This window comes from Notamacropus eugenii, chromosome 1, assembly GCF_028372415.1.
Source record: "Notamacropus eugenii isolate mMacEug1 chromosome 1, mMacEug1.pri_v2, whole genome shotgun sequence".
NCBI classification, from domain to species: domain Eukaryota; kingdom Metazoa; phylum Chordata; class Mammalia; order Diprotodontia; family Macropodidae; genus Notamacropus; species Notamacropus eugenii.
In genome coordinates, this window is record NC_092872.1 from 302,512,572 (window position 1) to 302,534,046 (window position 21,475).

At 37.2% G+C, this 21,475-nt stretch overlaps 1 protein-coding gene across 3 annotated transcripts in view; it reads right to left on the reverse strand.

Annotated features, from left to right (window-relative positions):
* CCDC175 (coiled-coil domain containing 175) overlaps window positions 1-21,475 on the reverse strand; it is a 118,737-nt gene that overhangs the window by 3,890 nt on the left and 93,372 nt on the right. For all 3 annotated transcript variants that reach the window (XM_072629348.1, XM_072629349.1, XM_072629347.1), the window contains exons 17-20: window positions 8,161-8,263; window positions 7,980-8,023; window positions 4,781-4,944; window positions 4,165-4,220 (exon numbers count right to left, since the gene is read on the reverse strand). In XM_072629348.1, coding sequence (XP_072485449.1) covers window positions 4,165-4,220; window positions 4,781-4,944; window positions 7,980-8,023; window positions 8,161-8,263 — 367 coding nt within the window. The remainder of the gene's footprint in view (window positions 1-4,164; window positions 4,221-4,780; window positions 4,945-7,979; window positions 8,024-8,160; window positions 8,264-21,475) is intronic.

A 21,475-nucleotide genomic window follows, 5' to 3' on the forward strand; every position in this document is an offset into this window, starting at 1 on the left:
TTTGCATCTCTCTAATCAATAGTGATTTAGAACATTTTTTGATATGACTAGATAGCTTTAATTTTTTCCTCTGAAAACTACCTGTTCATATGCTTTGGCCATTTATCAATTGGGGAAATCATCTGTTTATTTCTGTTAAATCTCATTTGACCCATTGTCTTACTATATCAAAGTCTTTTGGAATCCTGATTCATCCCTTAGGTTAGCTCTCCCTTAAAACATTGTGTTATCTTTAACTTTTATTGTGCCGAACAAGCCTTTAGACAAATGATGGATGGTAATGAAATATTGGACAACATAAAGCTAAGAAGTACTCCAAAATGAAATTCATCTGCTTACTCTGACTTTTGCCATTCAAATTAGTTTCAAAACTTAATTATCCATGGAATATCCCTCTAGTCTTCCTCTCTACTTTGGCTATAAGAATTTCATAAAGACTAATGTTTTGCTAAAAGCTAGATAACCTAGATTTATACAGTCTCTCATAAACCAGTGAAAAATGGAAATGAGATTATGTTGGCAGTATGTGTTTGTCCTTTGTTGCCGAAGAAGACCACGTCATCAGCGAAATAATGACATGACTTGCACTTGACTTTGTTTTGAGTGGAGGGCTGTGCAGGTCACCAGCCTCACTTCTCCTCCAGAGCTATCTGAATCCAGTGACCAGATATTCATCGGGATGACTGGAGATGACCCAGGATGAGGCAATTGGGGTTAAGTGACTTGCCCAAGGTCACACAGCTAGTGAGTGTCAAGTGTCTGAGGTGAGATTTGAACTCGGGTCCTCCTGACTTGCACTGGTAGTCTGTCCACAGCACCACCTAGCTGCCCCTTGTTGGCAGTATGTATTTTCTTCATGAAGCCTATTTGCAGATGCTCATAAACCATCCCTTTAATAATAAAATCAAGATCACCAGCCTATAGTTTATACATTCCACTCTTAGGGCAAGAGGTGATGGAGAATCAGGACATTTGCCCTACAATCCTGTAGTTCCTTTTTTCCTGTGTTCTCAACAATCACCATCAATCAATACTGAGCCATTGACCATTTACCTCAGGGTGAAGTCAATACCTCTAGCTGAAGCTTCAACTTTGAATGCCATTAGGCTCCTTTCATGTGACAATGCACCTGGTGCTGATTCTATTCCAGCTGAAATTTACAAGTTAGGGGGTCCATTACAAAAGCTGCCTGAATATTCCAAGTTATTTGGCAAGGGAAGGTTATCCCCCAGGAATTCAAGAATGCCTCTGTTGTCTCTATTAAGGTAAAGGAAATAGTCCTGTGACAATCACAGGGGAGGAGGCCTCTCTCAGTCGTTGCTGGCAAGGTTCTTGCTAGAGTCCTTAATATCCTTCACCTGGAAGATGATCATCTGTCTGAGAGCCAGTGTGGCTTCAGGAAGGGCTGAGGAACAGTCAATATGGTGTTTGCTGCCCGACAACTCTAGGAGAAATGACAGAAGCCTCTACACATTTGTAAATTTGACCAAGACCTTTGGTATTGTTAGTAGTGAGGGCTCATGGAAAATTGTCAAAATTTGGTTGCCAGAGAAGTTTATCAGCATTGTATGTCAATTTCATGATGGAACGTTTACCAGGGTTCTGGATAGTGGTCAATGCTCTCGTGCCTTCCCAGTCACCAATGCGATGAAACAAGACTGTATGCTTGCTCTCATGTTTTTTAGTGTGATGTTTTCAGCCATGTTAAATGCTTTCAATGAGGATGAACATAGCATCAACATTGGCCACCACATTGCTGGTAAATTCTTCAATCTGAAAAGGCTATAAGCCAAGACCAAAGTGGAGGGAGAGTTGGTTCATGATTTTCTGTTTGCAGATGACTGTGCACTCAGGGTAGCCTCTGAAGCTGAGATGTAGCAAAATATGGATCAGTTTTCTGCTGTGTGTGCTAATTCTGGCCTAGCAATTAATACTAAGAAAAGACAGGTGCTCCATCAGCCACCACCACACCATTCATACGTGGAACCATTGGTTATAGCAAATGGAAAAGTTTTGAATGTTGTGTATAAGTTCACATACTTTGGTACTTTGCAATTTTTTCCTCTAGAGCTTTCATCTCATTTATATAATTTTTAAAATTCTTGTTTCATTTTTTGAAGGAGTTCTAGTACAGCGTGTGGCACACATCTATAAATTTCTTTGAAATCATGTTTGGAGATGATGTAGAGTTACTAATTTCTGGATTTTTTTCTGAGTATCCCTGACTCCATAAAAGAGTCCCAAAAGTCTAGGGCAGTTTTAAGCTCAAAGCTTTAAGTCCTCTCTGTCAGAGCCCCATAGGCTTTTGTGCCCATTTGAAATAGCTTCTGACTCTAGACCTCCTTGGAAAGACCCTGATCTGTGCTCCCATGTGCCTCTGCCCCAGCACACACGTAGCTTCAGGCTCAAAACTTTCTTGGTCTGTACACTAGAAGACTTCTATGTACTCCTCTCCCAGGGCCACACTTTTCTGACTGAACCTTTTCCTTAGCAGGTTTCTGGCTGCCTATTTCTGTGGAAATGGGCTGCATAAATGACTTGCTATATTTTCTCCTTGGATTTCTTAATCTTTTTTTTTCTATCCATCATTCTTTCTAAGGTTTCAGAGTATCATCATTATTTTATTTGTTCAGTTGGTTTCCAACACTTTAGCTTTTTAGTGCAATGTCACTTAAATTGGACTATCAGGATATAACTGTTGCTATCAAGTTCCTATTTAGATTTCCAGCTTTCCAAGTGATAATATTGGATTTCTTCATCCAGATTGACATTGATTAATTTTGTGTAAAATTGGTATCATTGATGTTAATGTCCTTCATCCATTCATTTCCTCCTCTTACCCCCCCCCCCCACTTTTTTTTAGCAACAATAACATTTTCAGTGCTCAGGTTATAATACTTTTAATTACATAACATCTCTTTTTCTCATTTTTATTTTTTCTTTTAGCTTTGTGTTCATTTGAATCTTTGCTGTAACAACATTCTTAGACCTCATTTTCTCAGGTATAAAATGAAAGGATTAAACTAGATGGATTCCGTGTTTTCTAGTGGCTCTAGTTCTTATGATCTAAGTCAAGGCTTGCTCTTACACAGTCTACTGGCACACAAAGCTTCTTTCAAAAACTAAGCTCCAAAGTAAAACCTCCCCTTACAGTACTTACACATTTTTCAGAGCCAGAGGGCATCACAACCCTTGAGAATCAGTGCCTCATTAGAAAATTAACAAAAGGTGTGGGCTTCCCCTAATCAAGCTTCCTATAATGGGCAGGTGCATTAATGGTGGGGAGGCTCTTCCCATTAGGAAGCAAAATTATATTAACAATAAACAAAAAGACGTTTTCAGTACTTACCACCCAGTGATCTTCCTAAAGCTCAGTTCTAACTACCTTTATTCCCCCTACTCTAGCAACCCCAGTGGTCCCTTACAGCCTCCAGGGATCAAACACAAAATCCTCGGTTTTGTGTTCAAAGCCCTTGACAACCTAGCCCCCTCCTATCTTTCCAGTCTTGTTACCTTGCTCCCTGCCATGTACTCTTTGATCCCCTGACTGTGGCCTCCCGACGGTTCCATGAACAAGGCACTCCTCTCAGCTCTGTGAGTTTCTCTGGCTATATCCTGGCTTCCTCTGAGGCTCAACTAAAATTTCACCATCTACAGGAATTCTTTCCCAACCCCTCTCTCCCACCCTTAATATTAGTTCCTTACCTCTTATTAATCATTTCCTATTTATCCTTTATGGGGCTTGTTTGTATACATTTGTTTGCATTTTGTCTTCCCCATTAAATTGTAAGCTCCGTGAGGTCAGAGATGGTCTCTTACCTCCTTTTTTTTTCTTTAATCCCCAGCATTTAACACAAAGTGCTTGGCACTTTGTAGGCACTTGCTTATTGATTGATTGAAGAATCAAAATACAAAGTGATTTATTTTATTGGTCTGTCTTTTGGAATATCATCTTATGGAGGCCATAAGACATTATGAAATAAAATAAAATCTATTAAATGTCAGTCACCCAACAAAAGCTTATTAAGAGTCTACTACTACATGCTAGCTTCTAAGGATGCCCAGACAAAAATGAAGTAATCCCTGCTCTCAAGGGACTTAGGTTCTTTCATTGTCTAACGGACTCCATTATTTAACAAAGATTACCTACTGAACTCTACCCACCTTTTTCCGTAGTTTTGTGATATGACTCTGTCTTCTTTTTCTCTTCGTCAGTCACTCTAAAAAGATATTCATTTCAAAGGGGTTAAATTGGACACACTTTGGCACTTTTTAGTTATCTTGAATTCCATAAAAATGGAAGATTTCATTTCCCACCAATGCTGCTTGAGAATTTTAATTGCAGAAATGAGTATTCATTTTTTTAGTTGTATTTGAGGCTCTAATCAAGATATTATGATAATGTTATTGTATGATGAACATAACTTCAGCTCTTTTTGTCATAGACTATAGTTAGATTGAAGGAACAGATAGAAGAATAAGATATTCATGTACCCTAGGCAAGGTTTGAAAACTGTATTCACTGTATGCTTATTGAAAGATCTGACCTCACTATGCTACACAAAACAAAGGCTTCTGTGCCATGAAGAGTAGATTTTCAGGCGTGAAAAATATGGCCCTTTAAAACATGGAAAAATTACTCATATGCACATTATCCCTTCATAACACTTGGCCCTCTTCTTCACCCACACCATCACAGTTGCCTTTCTTGCTTCTTTAATTAGTCTAGTCAGAGGTCTAAGTACAATTAGAAACTTAAGACTTTGAGAACATTACTTACGTAATGTCCATGTTTGACTCCTTATAATCAATTATGTATTCCAGATTATCAACGTTCCTTCTGAGCCAACCACAAATGATCCTTAGTTTTTCTTCTCTCTTACAAAGCTTTCTTATTAGCTCTACAATGTCTTCCATGGTAACCTGACTGTCTTCTTTAAATTTCTGTAATAATAATGATAATGATAGTAATGATACCATTTTACCAATTTCCTCTTAGTGCTGATATTTCTTTTCTTAACAGAAGATATCTTTTATGACAAAAAAACAGACTTCTCAAATATGTATAGACCACTTACATGTTTATATAAAACATTTTTAATTTCTTAAACATCTATAAAAACTTGTAAGAAAATAATATATTAATTAAACACAAAAAAATTGCTAAAAAGCTTCAGACATGTAAAGAACAAGTTTTATATTGCCTTTAGTGATGATGGAAAAGGCTTTTACCCAGTTCTACACTCATGACTTCTTCAGCTAATGCATATATATATATAACAGACCCTAGGATAGTGAGAACATTGGAGATTTTTTCATGTTCACATGGAAAAATATTATCTACTTGAAACAAGCCATGATAAAGGCAATATACAATAATATCAAGAAAAACTGGCATAAAATGTGACATTTTCAGGAAGAAATTTTAAGCCCATTATGGTCCTTCCTAGCCTTAATTGCATCATCATAACCATCCCCCAAAGACAATGGAGAATGCCTTTTAAATTAACGAGAAATTGAACCAAAATATCTTATTAATCATTTGATGACATGGATGATATCAAACTATATGTCTCTGTCAGAAAACATGTCAAGCAGGGGCAGAGTGAAGATAGTTGTAGAGTAAGAAGTTTTTTTACCTAGCTCACCCAACACACTTCCTTCACAGCATTCTAGAAAATTCATTAGTACAAATAATTGGAAAAGCCAAGTCACACAGTCAGTCTTTTTTCCAGCCCAGGGAAGAGAGGTCTGTAGATTTTGGGGAAGGGGGCTGGTCTTGAGTAGGGGGTGGGGTGACAGTGGCAGGAGACATTTCAGCACCAGGGATGGAACGAGAACTCAGATAGAGTCCTAGGGCAGGAACCTCTGGAGCAGAAGGAGATCTCAGGGGATCCCCAAACTAGAACTGATTATAGGAAAGGGTGCCATCTGAAAGCCCTGTTGCCTGTCTCTGAGGTCTGGGTCATAGACTCAGAGGGGAGAGGATTTGGTCATGAGTGAGCATGGGCACACTCATGTGTACTGGAGCAAGGAACAAGTTTCAGAAACATACTTGAATGGCCCAGCCCAGGTACGGAGTGGCGACTGAATTCCAGCTTGAACTCTTTGAGACAGTTTGCACTGACAAAATCCAAACTGATTCTAATATTTATTTTTGTGTTACCTTCTGGAGCTAATTGGTATTGATAGCAGGTTTGGATGTAGTGTTAGTATAAGTCCCCTTTGAACTTTGGAAAAAATGGAACCTTAGAAAGGAGTGATAGGATTTTCCATCCACACTGGACTTGGAGATGGAGGAGTCCAGTTCTGGAGGTGATATACAGGTGTGGAGAGCTACTGTAGTGCCAAATGAAGAGCCTCAAGGTTAAAATCTTGACAAAGAAGTCAAAGTTTGGTACCCTCTTAGGCTTTGGGGAAGTGTACTATGGACTTAGCTGCATAGGGCTAATTCAGCTTTTTGTTTTAATTGGTTATTGCAGTGAAATAAGATTTGGTCTGTTAGTCACAGATAAACCTAACTAACTATCCTCCTCCAATGCTCCCTCTCCAGGTTTTATTCACATAGATGGACCTAGTCCCTACTTTATTCAGGGTGCTATTGGTAATCCTGCTCGATTGTGCTTTTCTAGTACCATCCCTCTTGAGCCCCTATGAGTGTACTCCCAATTTATTATAAGCCATTTATTTAGTTTTTAGAAAGAGTTGTTTACTAATATATAATAAAGACCTTTGTCACAATAACCTCAACTCGAACTGTGTATGCACTATTCCCTTGTCTTCGTAAGATCCCTGGATAGACTGGGCTCAAATTTAGCCAGCAAGTGTGGTCAAAGGGTAAACTCACAATTCCTGGTTATTGGAAATTTATTTGTAGGGTCCTAAAGAAGTTTCTTTTTGATGTAATTCTTGATGAGTCTTCCAAATCCCCTTGTTGAGCCTTGAAGCTGTTTTTTCTTCAGTGGATCTAATTTGTCTTGATGTTTGTCCCCCTCTCCCCTTCTTCTTCTTGTTCATTCATTCATTCCTAATTCTTTTTGACCCCATTTGGGGTTTTCTTAGTAAAGCTACTGGACGGGTTTGCCATTTCTTTCTCCAGTTCATTTTACAGATGAGGAAGTCAAGGCAAACAGAGTTGAGTGACTTGTCTAGACAGCTAGTAAGTGTCTGACACTAGACGTGAACTCAGGAAGATGAGTCTTTCTGACTCCAGGCCCAGTACTGCACCACCTAGTTGGTCCTCCCCTTTTGATGAAGATGCTGTTGTCAGCCTCTGCTGTTCTGGGGATACTGTTCTAACTGATGGAGACTCATGGTGAACTTTTGTAGTGCACAAGATAGTCACCTGATTAGTGATGAGGTAGGGAAGAGAAACTTGCTTCTCCTAGCTCAAGGACGATTTCCTCCGGGGAATCCTTCAACACTGGATTCTACCACCATTGGACTGGACTGCTGTTGCTGAGGAGAGGTGCTAAACTAGCTCACTATGCGTGGCTTAGGGGGTGTGTCTGATTTTTTCATTCAGTCATTAGATATTTCCTGAATGATGTCATCTGCTTTCATCCAGTGACAATCTTTTCAAATTGATTAAGGACTCACTTTTTAATTGATTGACTCAGTAAACCTGAACCTTCTGCTATTGAATTCATTTGAGTGAGTGTTTCACCCTCTCCATCCTCTCCTTCTATACATAGTTTGGAGTGGGTCATCACTAGAATGCTGACCATTCAACAAATTCAGCAAGCTTTTTTTAAGGCAACATGCAAAGTATATTGGTAAGCATTGGAGCTATAGATGCAAAAATGAAACAGTTGCTTCCCTCGAGGATCTTATTTTTGCTGAATCCCACCCTCAAATCACGAATTTTCTTGGGCATAGCAATTCATGAAGACCATCTAGTAAGTTGTAAAGGTTCCGTGACTTGCATTGTTAGTGTATGTGAAGCAATGGAATCATATTAAGCAAAGATAAGGACTCACCTTTATTGTATTCAGAGTTTCTTCCCACATTTTCACATATGTATCTAAGGGAAAATTTTCAAAAATTATTGAAAATAATTTCACATTGCTAATCTAAAAAAATCTGAAGATCTGAAGTCATACTTCTAAAAATCCTCTTTAAAGGTTATAAAAATCTTTATAATAATGAATTGTTTATTACCTTGAAGCTCTTCCAGTTCCAAATTCATTTTTTCTACAGAATCAATATTATTTTGCCCTTCCCTTTGAAGATTTGCTATATCTTCTTTCACTAGCTGAATAGCCTAGGAATAAAACATATGCAGTTCTTTTAAATAAAGTGGAAAATATTGATTAATGATTAATTTTTCATTATTCAATTAGACTTACCAAATATTTATTAAGCATGAGAAAACTGGTGGTACAAATGGATAACGTATTAGATTTGAAACCAGAAAGATGTTAGTTGAAATCTCATCTCAGATCTTAACTAGCTGTGTGACCATGGATAAGTCACTTAGCCTTTCACAGTTTCAGTTCCCTTGTCTGTGAAATGGGGATAATAATAATACCTACTTCATAAGGTTGTTATGAGGACCCAATAAGATCACATAACATTTTTTACAGGAAACCTTCCCCAAACTCTCTTAATCCCAGTGCCTCTCCTCTATTAATTATTTCTTATTTATTCTATATGTATATAATTGTGTAAGCTGCTTCAGGGAAGGGACTGTCTTTTGCCTCTTTTTTATATTTCCAATCCTTAGTACAAAATCTAACACATAGTAGTTGCTATTGATTGATATGTAAAGTGCTTTGCAAAGTTTAATGATACATAAATGGTAGCTACTATTAAACATTTACCATGAGCAAGGCAGTGGAATAACAAAGATAAAAAATTAGCATGACTCTACCACCAAGGAAATTATATTCTAATAGGTTGTGGGGTATAATATATATACAGATCAGTAAATTGTGGAGAGATTATTGGGTGTATATTGGGGCATATTATGGAGCTTAGTAAAAAGCTTTAATTGAATAGAAAGTGGCATCTGTGGCACTTTGAAGGAAGATAGGTGTTCAGAATCATGACTTGCAACTTTGGCATGCTAGGCAATTCATTTTGGGGATGATGAGAGATCGTGAGATGTTGCCCCACAAATACCCGTAGACAGAGGCTTTGGGACGTTAACTCCTAGGAGAGAGAACCTGTTTGTTTTGCTTCAACCCCTTGAACATGTTACTTTTCTTGGTCATTTTTGCCAGGTTTTCTGTGAAGTGGAACTTCAGAATATCTTTAATGTATGTTTCTCTAATTATTAGCAATTTTAAAAATATTTCCACATGGAAATTGAGAGCTTGTTTTTCTCCCTTTAAAAACTACCTGTTCATCTATCCTGTGACCATTTATCAATTAAGGAGTAGTTCTTGTTCTTAGAAAGTTTGAATCAATTCCTTATATATCTCAGAAATGAGACCGAGACATTTGTCATAAAGATTTTCCCAAGTTAACCACGTTTCCCTCCTACTCTCTAACTGCATTGTTTTTGTTTGTACAAAAAACTTTTTAATTTTATGTAATCAAAACTATCCATTTTATCTTCTGTGATCCTCTCTATCCCTTGTTTGGTCATGAATTGCTTCTCTATCCATAGATCTAAGAGGTAATTTCTTCCTTCCTTTTGTAATTTGTTTATTATGTCACCCTTAAGATCTAAGTCATGTAACCATTTAGAACTTAGCTTGTACATGGTATGAGCTGGTATGTACACCAAATCTTTGTGAGACTGCTTTCCCATTTTCTAGTAGTTTCTGCTGAATAGTGAATTCTTATCCTGATAGCTAGGATATTTGGGTTTAGCAAACCTAGGCTACTCCTTATTTCTTAATCAGTACCAATCATTTTCATGATTACTACTTTGTATTATAGTTTGAGATTGAGTCCTGCTAGGCTCCTTTGGATTATTTCCCTTGAGATTAATTTTGTATTCTTCCACATGATTTCCACTGTTTTTCCTGGCTCTAAAAAGTCATCCTTTGGTAGTTTGATAGACAATAATAAATTAATTTACATAGTATTGTCTCTTTTTTTATATTGGCTTGGCCTACTTATGACTAATATTTCTGTAATCGTTTAGACCTGTCTCTATTTGTATAAAGAATGTTTTATAGTTGCAGTCACATATAGTCATATAGTTGCTGTGTGTGATCTGATAGGCAAATGTTCAACTATTTTATACATTCCATAGTTATTTTAAATGAAATTCTCTTTCTGTCTCTGTTCAGTTATGTTGATAATATATAGAAATTTTAATGATTTATGTGGATTTGTTTTATATCTTGCAACTTTACTGAACACACTAATTTCAAGTGATATTTTGTTAACTCTCTAGCATTTTGAAAACAAACCATTGCATCACCAGCAAGAAATGTGATGGATTTGTTTCTTTCTTGCCTACATTTATTCCTTAAATTTATTTTTCTTGTCTTATTGTTATGGCTAGGATTTCTTAGCATTATATCAAGTAGCAATGGTGAAAATGGACATCTTTGATTTACTCCTGATCTTACTGGAAAGTTCTCTAGTTTATCCCATTTCGTATAATGCTGATTTTGAATGTTGTGTAGATATTACTATTAATGAAAAAAGATCCTTTTTTGAGTGAGATGTAGGGTGTGTTCAGAGAGGACCAGTATCTTTGGTGTGATGGCTGCCGAGCCCTTTTCCACCTTTGGTGTCCACCTGTTCCACCTAATTCTCACCTGTGGCTCCAAGAAGCTGCAGCATGTGCCGCAGCTACACCCCAGTGAACCATTACAGCAGACAGGCCAAACCAGGTTGAAGGTAACCAAGGGTTCTCAAACCCACTGGTGAGTTAGGGGGTGTCTACCCCAAGCATGTGAAGACTTCCTATGGTGGAACGGGCAGATGTGAACACTTTCTTCCAACGGCCATGAAGGCAGATGAAGCAGGTGATGTGGAACACTTAGAACTTGGTTAGACACCGAAGACTTCAAGGTCATCCACTGCATCATGAACCATCACCAGCTGTCTTGACTCTGTCCTGCCACTGGACTATGATGACTCTGCAGAAGAGAGTGAGGCTGACGACTTCATGCAACACTGTCTCACTTAAATCCAATTTATGCACAAATCAAAAGACATCACTCATACCATTTCACTATTATGCCTCAAAATCCTATGGCAACAGGCAAGTGATGAAGCAGCAGGTGTGGATATACTGGGAGCTGCAGTCACAACCCTGCACACAGGCATCCCAGGCCATAAGGTCATTTCTCACTGGAAGCAGCAGTGGGACTCGGCAGCCCCCTGGGTGTCTGAGCAGCCTTTGAAGGATCGCACTGCTCACCTCCTGGTGTGAGGAAGGAGGCTAGAAAAGGTGTCCTAAACATTGTCTCCTTACCCAACTCTGCAGTTGAAACACAAAAAAAATGTACAAAAACATCTGCAAAGATGATTCCACTCACCACTGGCACATAGAACATGCACACACTAATAGGCAACACAAAACCCAGGAGACCTGAAAGAAGAACTGCTCTTGTTGCAAGAGAACTCAACAGGTATTGCATCCAAATAGCAGCCCTGAGTGAAACAAGGTTGGTAAATGAAGGCCAGCTTACTGAAGTTGGAGCTGGATATACCTTTTTCTGGAGTGGGCGCAGTGAAGGGGAGCACTGTGAAGCTGGAGAGGGTTTTGCAATCCAAGCTAATCTAATCAGCAAGCTGGTAAGCCTGCCAAAGAGAGTGAATGGCAGACTCATGACAATGTGATTGCCACTTGCATGAAAACTCCATGCCACCATCATCAGTGCCTATGCTCCCATCATGACAAACCCTGATTAAGTCAAAGAAAAAAATTTATGAAGACCTAGAGACCCTTATTATCAATGTGTCAAAAGAGGACAAGCTTATAATTCTGGGTGACTTTAATGCTAGAGTAGGTTCAGACTGCCAGACTTGGCAGGGAGTCCTAGGGAGGAATGGAGTTGGAAGCAGCAACAGCAAAGGTCATTTACTGCTGAAGTCTTGTGCATCCCATGACCTTCTCATCACCAGCACTGTCTTCCATTTACCTCAATGCGATAAAACTTCATGGATGCACCCTCACAACAAACACTGGCATCTAATAAACTATGTGACTGTAAGGAGAAGAGACTGACAAGATGTGAGAGTGACAAAGGCAATGTGTGATACAGAGTGCTGGACTTATCCTAGAGTAATCCTTTGCAAGTTAAATATTCACATTCATCAAAAGCACCACCCCAAGGCAAAATGAGTACAAGAAGAATTAACGTCAACAAATTAGAGCTCTTCTCTGAGTGTTAACAATTTGTTGTTGATTTGGAGGAAAAGTTGAGCCAATACACAGTTGGCAACAGTGGAGCAGAAAAGGAGTGGATAGCTTTGAGAGATTTGGTGTACAGCACTGCATTTGCTCATCTGGGTCAGAACACTTGCAAACACCAAGACTGGTTTGATGACAATGATGAGGAAATTCAGAAGCTGCTAAATGAAAAATGAGAACTCCACAGAATTTACCAGCAGGACAGTTCATCTACCTCTAAGAAGGCAGCATTTAATTCCATCAAAAGCAAAGTACAAGCAAAGCTTAGAGAGATGCAGAATTCTTGGCTCAGTAAGAAGGCAGATGAAATTCAGTTTTTTGTTGATAATAACAATCCAAAGAGCTTTTATGATTCCCTGAAAGCTATTTATGGACCAAAAACCTATGGTGCATCACAACTACTCAGTGCTGATGGAGTCACTTTGATTAGGGATAAGGACATGATCCTAGAGAGATGGGCTAAACACTTGCATAGTGTTCTCAACAGACCATCATCAGTCAATGCTGAGGCCATTAACCGTTTACCTCAGGTTGAAGTCAATCTCTCCTTAGCTGAACTTCCAACTGAAGAAGAGATTTGAGGGCCATTAGGCTCCTTTCATGTGGCAAAGCACCTGGTGCTGCTTCTATTCCAGCTGAGATTTACAAGGTAGGGGAATCATTGCTCATGGAATAGCTGACTGAAATTTTTCAGGTTGTATGGCAAGAAGAGGTTATCCCCCAGGAGTTCAAGGATGCCTCCACTGTCCATCTCCATAAGAGTAAAGGGAATAGATTGTCCTGCAACAATCACAGGGGGATCCCTCTCTCTTAATCACTGCTGGCCAAGTTCTTGCTAGAGTTCCTCTTAACAGTCTGATCCTTCACCTGGAAAATGGTCATATACCTGAGAGCCAATGTTGCTTCAGAAAGGTCCTAGGAACATTCGATATGGTGTTTGCTGCCCAACAACTCCAGGAGAAATGCCAAGAGCACAACAGATGTCTGTACACAATGTTTGTAGATCTGACCAAGGCCTTTGGCACTGTTAGTCTTGAGGACTCATGGAAAATTGTCAAAATTTGGTTACCCGGAGAAGTTCATCAATATTGTACATCAGTTTCATGATGGCATGTTTGCCCAAATTCTGGATAATGGACAATGCTCTCGTGCCTTCCCACTCACCAATGGAAAGAAACAGAGCCGTGTGCTTGCTCCTATGCTTTTTAGCATGATGTTTTCAGCCATGTTGACAAATGCTTTCAATGAGGATGAACATGGCATTAAGGTCAACTACAATACTGATGGCAAGTTCTTCAATTTGAAAAGGTTACAAGCCAAGACCAAAGTGGAGGGAGTGTTGGTACATGACTTTCTGTTTGCAGATGATTGTGCACTCAATGCAACCTCTGAAGCTGAGATGCAACAAAGCATGGTTCAATTCTGTGCTGCCTGTGCTAATTTTGGTCTAATAATTAACACCAAGAAAACACAGACGCTCCATCAGCCACCACCACACTATCCATATGTGGAACCATTGGTTACAGCAAATGGAGTTTTGAATGCTGTGAATAAGTTCACTCACCTTGGTAGTCTGCTTTCCAGGGATGTACACATTGACAATGAGGTTGATGCACACATTGCCAGAGCTAGCGCAGTATTTGGGAGGCTCTGAAGAAAAGTTTGGGAGAGAAGTATTAGACTGACTACCAAACTGAAGGTCTACAGAGCCTTTGTGCTGACCTCATTGTTATACGCTTGTGATACATGAACAATCTACTAGCACCATGCCAGGAAACTGAATCGCTTCCATTTGAACTCTCAGGAAGATTCTGAGGATCACCTGGCAGACAATGAAGTCCTTGCTTGAGCTGAACTGCCAAGTATTCAAACTATGCTTCAGAGAGCACAACTCTGATGGGCTGGCCACGTTGTTTGAATGCAAAATGTACTCTTGCCAAAAAGACTTTTATGGAGAACTTGCATGGGGCAGGTGATCACATGATGGCCAGAAGAAATGATACAAGGACACTTTCAAGGTCTCTCTCAAGAACTTTGGATTTGACTGTGCAACATGGGAGACACTGGCACAGGACTGCTCAGCATGGTGTGCCCACCTAAGAAAGGGTGCTGTGCTCTTTGAGCAAAGCAGAATTGAGACAGCACAAAGGAAATGCAGGATCTGTAAACTGGGGATATTCACCCCAAACATTCATAAGGACTATCTGTGCCCAACCTATGGTAGAGCATTCTGAGCTCGTATTGGTCTGATCAGTCACAGCTGGACACAATGAAATTTCACTTTATCATGACGATGTCATTTTTGTCCTTTCTGAAGACGGACAACAACCAACCATTACTGAGAAAAGATCCTTTTAGTTCTATGTTTTCTAGTGCACTTTAAAAAAAAATAGAATCAGTGTTGTATCTTGTCAAAGCTTTTTCCCTATCTTTTGATATTAATCATATGATTTTGGTTTTTTTGTATTCAATATGGTCCATTGTGTTTATAGTTCTCTTATTGAACAAGTGCTGCATTCCTAGTATAAATCCAACCTGGTCATATTATATAATCTTTGTGATATGTTAATATAGTGTCTTTACTAGTATTTTATTTAAATTTTTGTGTCACTATTCATTAGGGATGTGGTTCAATCATTTTCCTTCTCTGTGGTGAGTCTTTCCAATTTAAATATCAAGACCATATTTATATCATTGAAGGAAATTTGATAGAACCCTCTCTCCTATTTTTTTAAGCACCTTATATAATATTAGAATTAATTGTTCTTTAAATGTTTGAAAGAACTCATTGTAACTATATCTGGTATAATTTTTCTTTGAGAATCTCATTGATGACTAGTTTAACTTGTCTTTCTGAGATTGGGTCATTTAAGCTCTCTATTTCTTGTTCTATTTTTATGACTATTTCATATTTTTATATATATTCATCTGTTTAAGTATGTTTGTAGTTTTAATGGTACATGCTTGGGCAAAACATTTTCCTGTGAGGTTTTTTATTTTTTCTACATTTGTTTTGAATTCCCTTTGTTCATTTTTGAAATTGGATTTGGTTTTCTTTTCTCTTTTTATAGATCAAATTCGATAATGACATACATTGTATACATTTTACTGGTTGCTTTTTTAAAAAATTCCTTTTTATTTATTAACTCAATGAGTTTGATTTTTTACTTATAATTTTGTTAATCTCTGATTTTCAGAATTTCTTTTTAAAAACTTGGGATTAAACTAATGTAAGAGAATAAATATCAAAAAAGGGATAGGACTTTTACTAAAGTTGGATGAGTGGTGATACTACCACTGTATTCTTCCCTGGTTAAACCATATTTGGAAAATGGTATTTTGTTCAGTAATACCACATTTTAGGAAGAATGATAATAAACTGTTGTTTATCCAAATGTAGTCTTATAGATAAAAAAATTGGTATCTTAAAATTTGTTGCCTTTCTAATATTTTTAGCTGCATGCCCAATTCATGAATCTATTCTTTTTTTCTTTTATTGATGAAAATATTTAAAGACATTCTATTTCCCCTGAGGACTATTTTGACTGTGGCCCAAACATTTTGGTATAATTTTTAATTGTTGTCATTCTCTTTGATGGAATCATCTATTATTTTATATTCTTTGATTTACCCATTCTTCAGTCTCCAATTAATTTTAAACCTTTCTTCAGGAGCTCCTTATTTAATATAATTTTTGTTGCATAGTGGTCTGTAAAAATGTGTTTAATATTTCTGTTTTTCTGCATTTTTGAGATTTTATGACCTAACATATGGTCTACTTTTGGAAAGATGCTATGCACAGCTAATATATATGTGTATGTACACATATATATATATACATATATATATGAATGTATGTATGTATATACTCCTCTCTATTTCTATTCAATAATTGCCACAAGTCTGTTATATATAACTTTTCTAAAATTCTTTTAGGGTCCTTAACTTCTTCTCTTTTTTATTTTGCTTAGATTTATCTAGCCTTCAAAAGGGTATATTGAGTTCCTCTTCCCCCATCAAAGTTTTACTATCTCTGTAACTTATTTAGCTAGTCCTTAACATATTATTTTCCAGGTCTTTTGTATTATTTAGCTTCTATGACCCTTGAAGACATTATTGTTCTGAAGGTACTCTGGTATCATCCCCCTCATTTGAATGTAAACAATAAACAATAAAAAATTGATCTGGAAGAATAAAAGGTCAAGAATATCAAGGGAATTAATAAAAAAAATACAAAGAAAGGTGGCCTGGCAATACCAGATCTCAAACTATATTATAAAGCAGTAATCATCTAAACCATCTCATGCTGGCTAAGAAGTAGAGTTGTGGATTAGTGGAATAGATTAGGTACACAAGAAACAGAAGTCCAGGACCATAGTAAGCTACTGTTTGATAAAACTAAAAGACCCCAGCCTTTGGAATAAGAAATCACCATTTGGCAAAAACTTTTGGGAAAACTGGAAACCAGTAGGGTACAAACTAGGTATGGACCAATATTTCATACCATATACCAATACAGGGTCAAAATGAATACATTATTTAGACATAAAGGGTGACACCATGAGCAAATTAGAGGAGCAAGGAATAGTCTACCTGTCAGATCTATGGAGAAGGGAAGAATTCATGACCAAATAAGAGAGAGCATTACAAAATGTAAAATAGATAATTTTCATTATATTAAGATTAGAAGAAAAACAGAAAGCTTGGGAGGAGAATATTTTTCTTTTTCTTTTACATTTTATTTAACATTTTGAGTTCCGAATTCTATCCCTCCTTCCTTTCCCTCCTCCTTCTCTGAGATGATAATAAAATATAGGTTATCCATGTGCATTTATATAATGTTTCTATATTATTCATTTTGTATAAGAAGATTCAAATAAATAAATGACAGTGAAAAATAGCATGCTTCAGTCTATATTCAAAGAATATCAGTTCTTTCTCTAAAGTCAGATAGTGTGCTCCATCATGAATCCTTTGGGATTGTCTTGGATCATTGTATTGTAAATAGCTAAGTCATTCAGAGTTCTTCATCAAACAATATTGCTGTATTCATATACAATGTTCTCCTAGTTCTATTCACTTCATTATGCATCAGTTCATGTAAATCTTTCAAGGTTTTTCTGAAATCATCCCTCACATCATTTCTTATAGTACAATAGTATTCCATTACAACCATATATCACAGTTTCTTTAGTCATTCCCCAATTGATGGGCATCCCTTTGATTTCCATTTCTCAGCCACCTGAAAAAGAGATGCTATAAATGTTTTTGAGCAAATAGGTCCTTCTGGGAAACAATTATTACAGCAAGTATCTCTGATAAAGATCTCATTTCTCAAATATATAGAAGACTGAGTCAAATTTATAAGAATACAAGCCATTCCCCAATTGATAAATGGTCAAAGGATATGAATAGGCACTTTTCAAATGAAGAAATCAAAGGCATCTATAGGCATGTGAAGAAGTGTTCTAAGTCACTTTTGATTAGAGAAAGGAAAATTGAAACAACTCCAAGGTTTCTTTTTTCCTTTTTCTTTTCTCTCTCTTTTTTTTTTGAGACTTTGCTTGCAGTTGTTTGAGATGCCATAACTGGCATCATAAAAGCTATTTATCTTTTTTTGTTTACTCCTCTTTGGGAATCTGAGTGACTTCACTGGGGACCTGCTGTCTTCCTGGGTGTCAAGTTTCAGTTCCCTCTTCTTTCGGGATTAGTATGATCATACTGAAGTTCTGCGTCTCATCTTGAGGTAGATTCTTGGATTCCACCTCTAGAAACAGAACAGAGCAACCATGATAAGAACCTTTTTCTTCAGGGGCTCTCTGTAGTTCCTCCTCTTTCAAGGATCAGGACTGGAGAAATTGAGTTGTGTGATGACAGGGGGAGGAGTTGTATGATGGTGGGGGAACTGGGCTGGACTTCTTCCTCCTCTGTCATCCTGGCTGGTCCCTTGATAGGGAATATTTGTAGACTGCTTATGGGAATGCCCATAAGAGCATAAGATAAATTGAAGCAATTAAAATGATTATTAGTAAGACTTGTCACTACTGAACTGATTCCAAGTCTGATTTGTGCCTACGCTCTCACGCACTTTACAATTACCCCCTTCCACATAGCAACCTTTCCCATCGTGGTTTTGATATATGGTAGGTCAGCATAAGAAATTAAATGGGAATTTGGGGGGAGTTTTGTGGAAGCTGCAGATGAGACATAAAGGCCAACAGACAACATAAAAAAATTTAGAAACTCAGAAATGCATGAATTATGTGTATGGTATTGTGTAATAGCAACATTTTTGTCTTTTTAATACCATAATAATTCAGACTTCTCGGGTATGATGGGAGGGTCAAAAATTTTTACATGGATTTTCCAACAGGGGACACCACACCCCTAAATCCCAGACATGGAAGGGATAACTGTACTTTGAATTATTCTTACTTGTGTAATTCGCTTACTTATGTTCGTGTCCGTAGACTGTATACTTTTTAAAGGGAATGTATTTGTTCTTCACATCTGTGTCTCCAACACCCAGAATGGTGCTCTGAACAAACAATAAATTATTTTTTGAATTGAATAAATATTAACTTATAGAAATTAAAACTATTATAGACATATATGTGTATGTATATATGTATCTATACATGCATATACATACACACACATATATATGTATGTATATGTGAGTAGTGGTAAGTATTAGAGATCTAGACTCAGCAGGCGGTGGCAAGACTTTTCTTAAGACACTAATTTCTTCCTTCATTGAAACTGGCATCCCCTTATTGGTTTACCACAGACCTGATTTTCCTGTCCTTTAATTAGCATGGAGATGTACTTAATTAATTGGCAATTCTGGAACCAAATTTCATTCAGAATCAAAATAGGATTAGAAGAACTAGGTCCAAAGAATCAGTCAGTAATTCTCAGGTCACAGGTAACCTCTCTTTCCTCTTCCAACATAAAATGGTCTGGTCCTTGGACACATACTTTTTCTTTAATGCTCATCAGTGTAGCTATGTAACACACATACACTTACACACACACACACACACACATATATATAACATATATATGTGAGTACGTATGTATGTGTGTGTATATATATATATATAGTATATAACAAATACTTGCAAGACCATCTGAAATAGAAATATTATAGAGCAAATAATGTTTCTGAGCTATCTCTGCCCTTTATTCCTATGTTTCAACTCCCAATAGTATCTACTTTGGCAGGCTTCTGTATGGCACCTTTGGAGGAAGGAGTCTCAAAGTAGTTCTGATTCCAGGTCTCCATGGTGGTCTCCAGGTTGGTGGAACTTTGACTGGGGTAGTTGATGTGATATCAGATAATCATGTATTCTTCACTTTGAAAAAAATGTATTAAAAACTGAAGAGTCAAGACATCTTTTTCCCTCTTGTTGTGACAAGGATGATTATATATTGTTGGGTTTTTTTCCCCTTTCTCTTTCTTAACAAGAAACTCAGAGGGTACTTCCCCACCCTGCTCACTCAATTTTTCTCAGAACTTTAGCATGCTTTTTTTTTTTGATAGCTGAGAATCTCATAGATTCTCTACTTTTTCTTTGCCTAACTTGGAGCTTCTGTGCACCCTCCAAGAATGGTTCAGTGAAAACCTAGGAATGCCATTTTTTTTCTCTTTCCCAGGGGTACTTTCTCTTCAAGTTGTGGCCTCCATTTTTGTCCTTAATAGTTCATCTCTCCTCAGGGTATAACTTTTCCCTCTCATAATTATTGGGCCTATTAATCTACAAACTGACTTTTCTGCCCAACTATGATTTTTAGGAGTTACTCTTAAAAGTTATTAATGCTAAGTTACTCATGTAAAGTAGTTACCTGATTGAACCAATTCTCATTATGATGAAAAATTATTTGAATAATATAGTTGAGTCAAAATATAACCAGTATAATCAATGAATATTTTAATTACATATGGTTAATCAATAAAAGGTTTATGAGTATGAGTTGATTACAATCTCCCAAAACACACTATTGTACAAACTATGTATGTCCATTATATTCTTGGACAATGTGTAAAAAAAAAAAACTTGTGCATAAGAGTATTTCTTTTAAAAGCAGATTTTTAAAATTGCTATCTTTTGTTTTTATATTCCCTATATTTATTCCTATATCTCTCTCAACCCCCTCCAACAAAGTCATCCTCTATAAGAAATAATTCTCTAAAACGTGAAGAGAAAAGAAATAAAAAAAGAATCTAAATATGAAAACAAATCTGACATTGCATTCAGTCTTCCACACCAATGGACCCCCAACTCTGCAAAGGAGTTGGGGTAGGTATCTTATTGTATACATCTCTTTATGGCCTGTCTTGGTCCTTGAGATTCTGCAGCATTCAGTTTTGATTAATTTGCTGTTATCCTGACCATTTCAGTCACTGTAATCATTGTGTTTTGTTTTCTTGATTCTGCTTATTTCACTCTGCATGAGCCCATACAAGTCTTTCCAGCCTTCTCTGTATTCATCATTTGTCCTTTCTTATATCACGCTCATAGTCCATTACACCTATGTCTTACAATTTGCTTAGCAATTTCCCAATTGATGGGTCATAAAGAGGGCTGCTATGAATATTTTGGCATATGGAATCTTTCAATTTGTCATTTGACCAGGACATATGCCAACAGTGCAAACTATGGGTCAAAGGATACAGACATTTGAGTCACTTTCTTCCCAAAGTTTCAAATTGTTTTCCAGAATTGTTGGATTTATTTGTAGCTTCACCCACTCTGCATGTATGCCCATCTTTCCATAACCCTTCCAACATTGACCATTCCCAATTTTTCTCATTTTTTGGCCAATTTTCTAGATGTGAGATGAAACCTCAAGGTGATTTTGGTTTGTATTAATGATTTGGAGCATTCTATTTTTATGGCTCTTGGTAGTTTGCAATTCTTTTAAGAACTCTGTTCATATCCTTTGACCATTTATCAATTGGGAAATTGCTTTCAGTCTTTTATATTTCTCTCAATTATCTACATATCTTAGATGTTGGACCTGTACCATAAATATGTGATCCAAAGGCTTTTTCTCCAGGTGGTTACTTCCATCCTTATTCCAGATACATTAGCTTTGTTTCTATAAAAGCCTTTCAATTTCATGTAATCAAATGATCTATTTTAT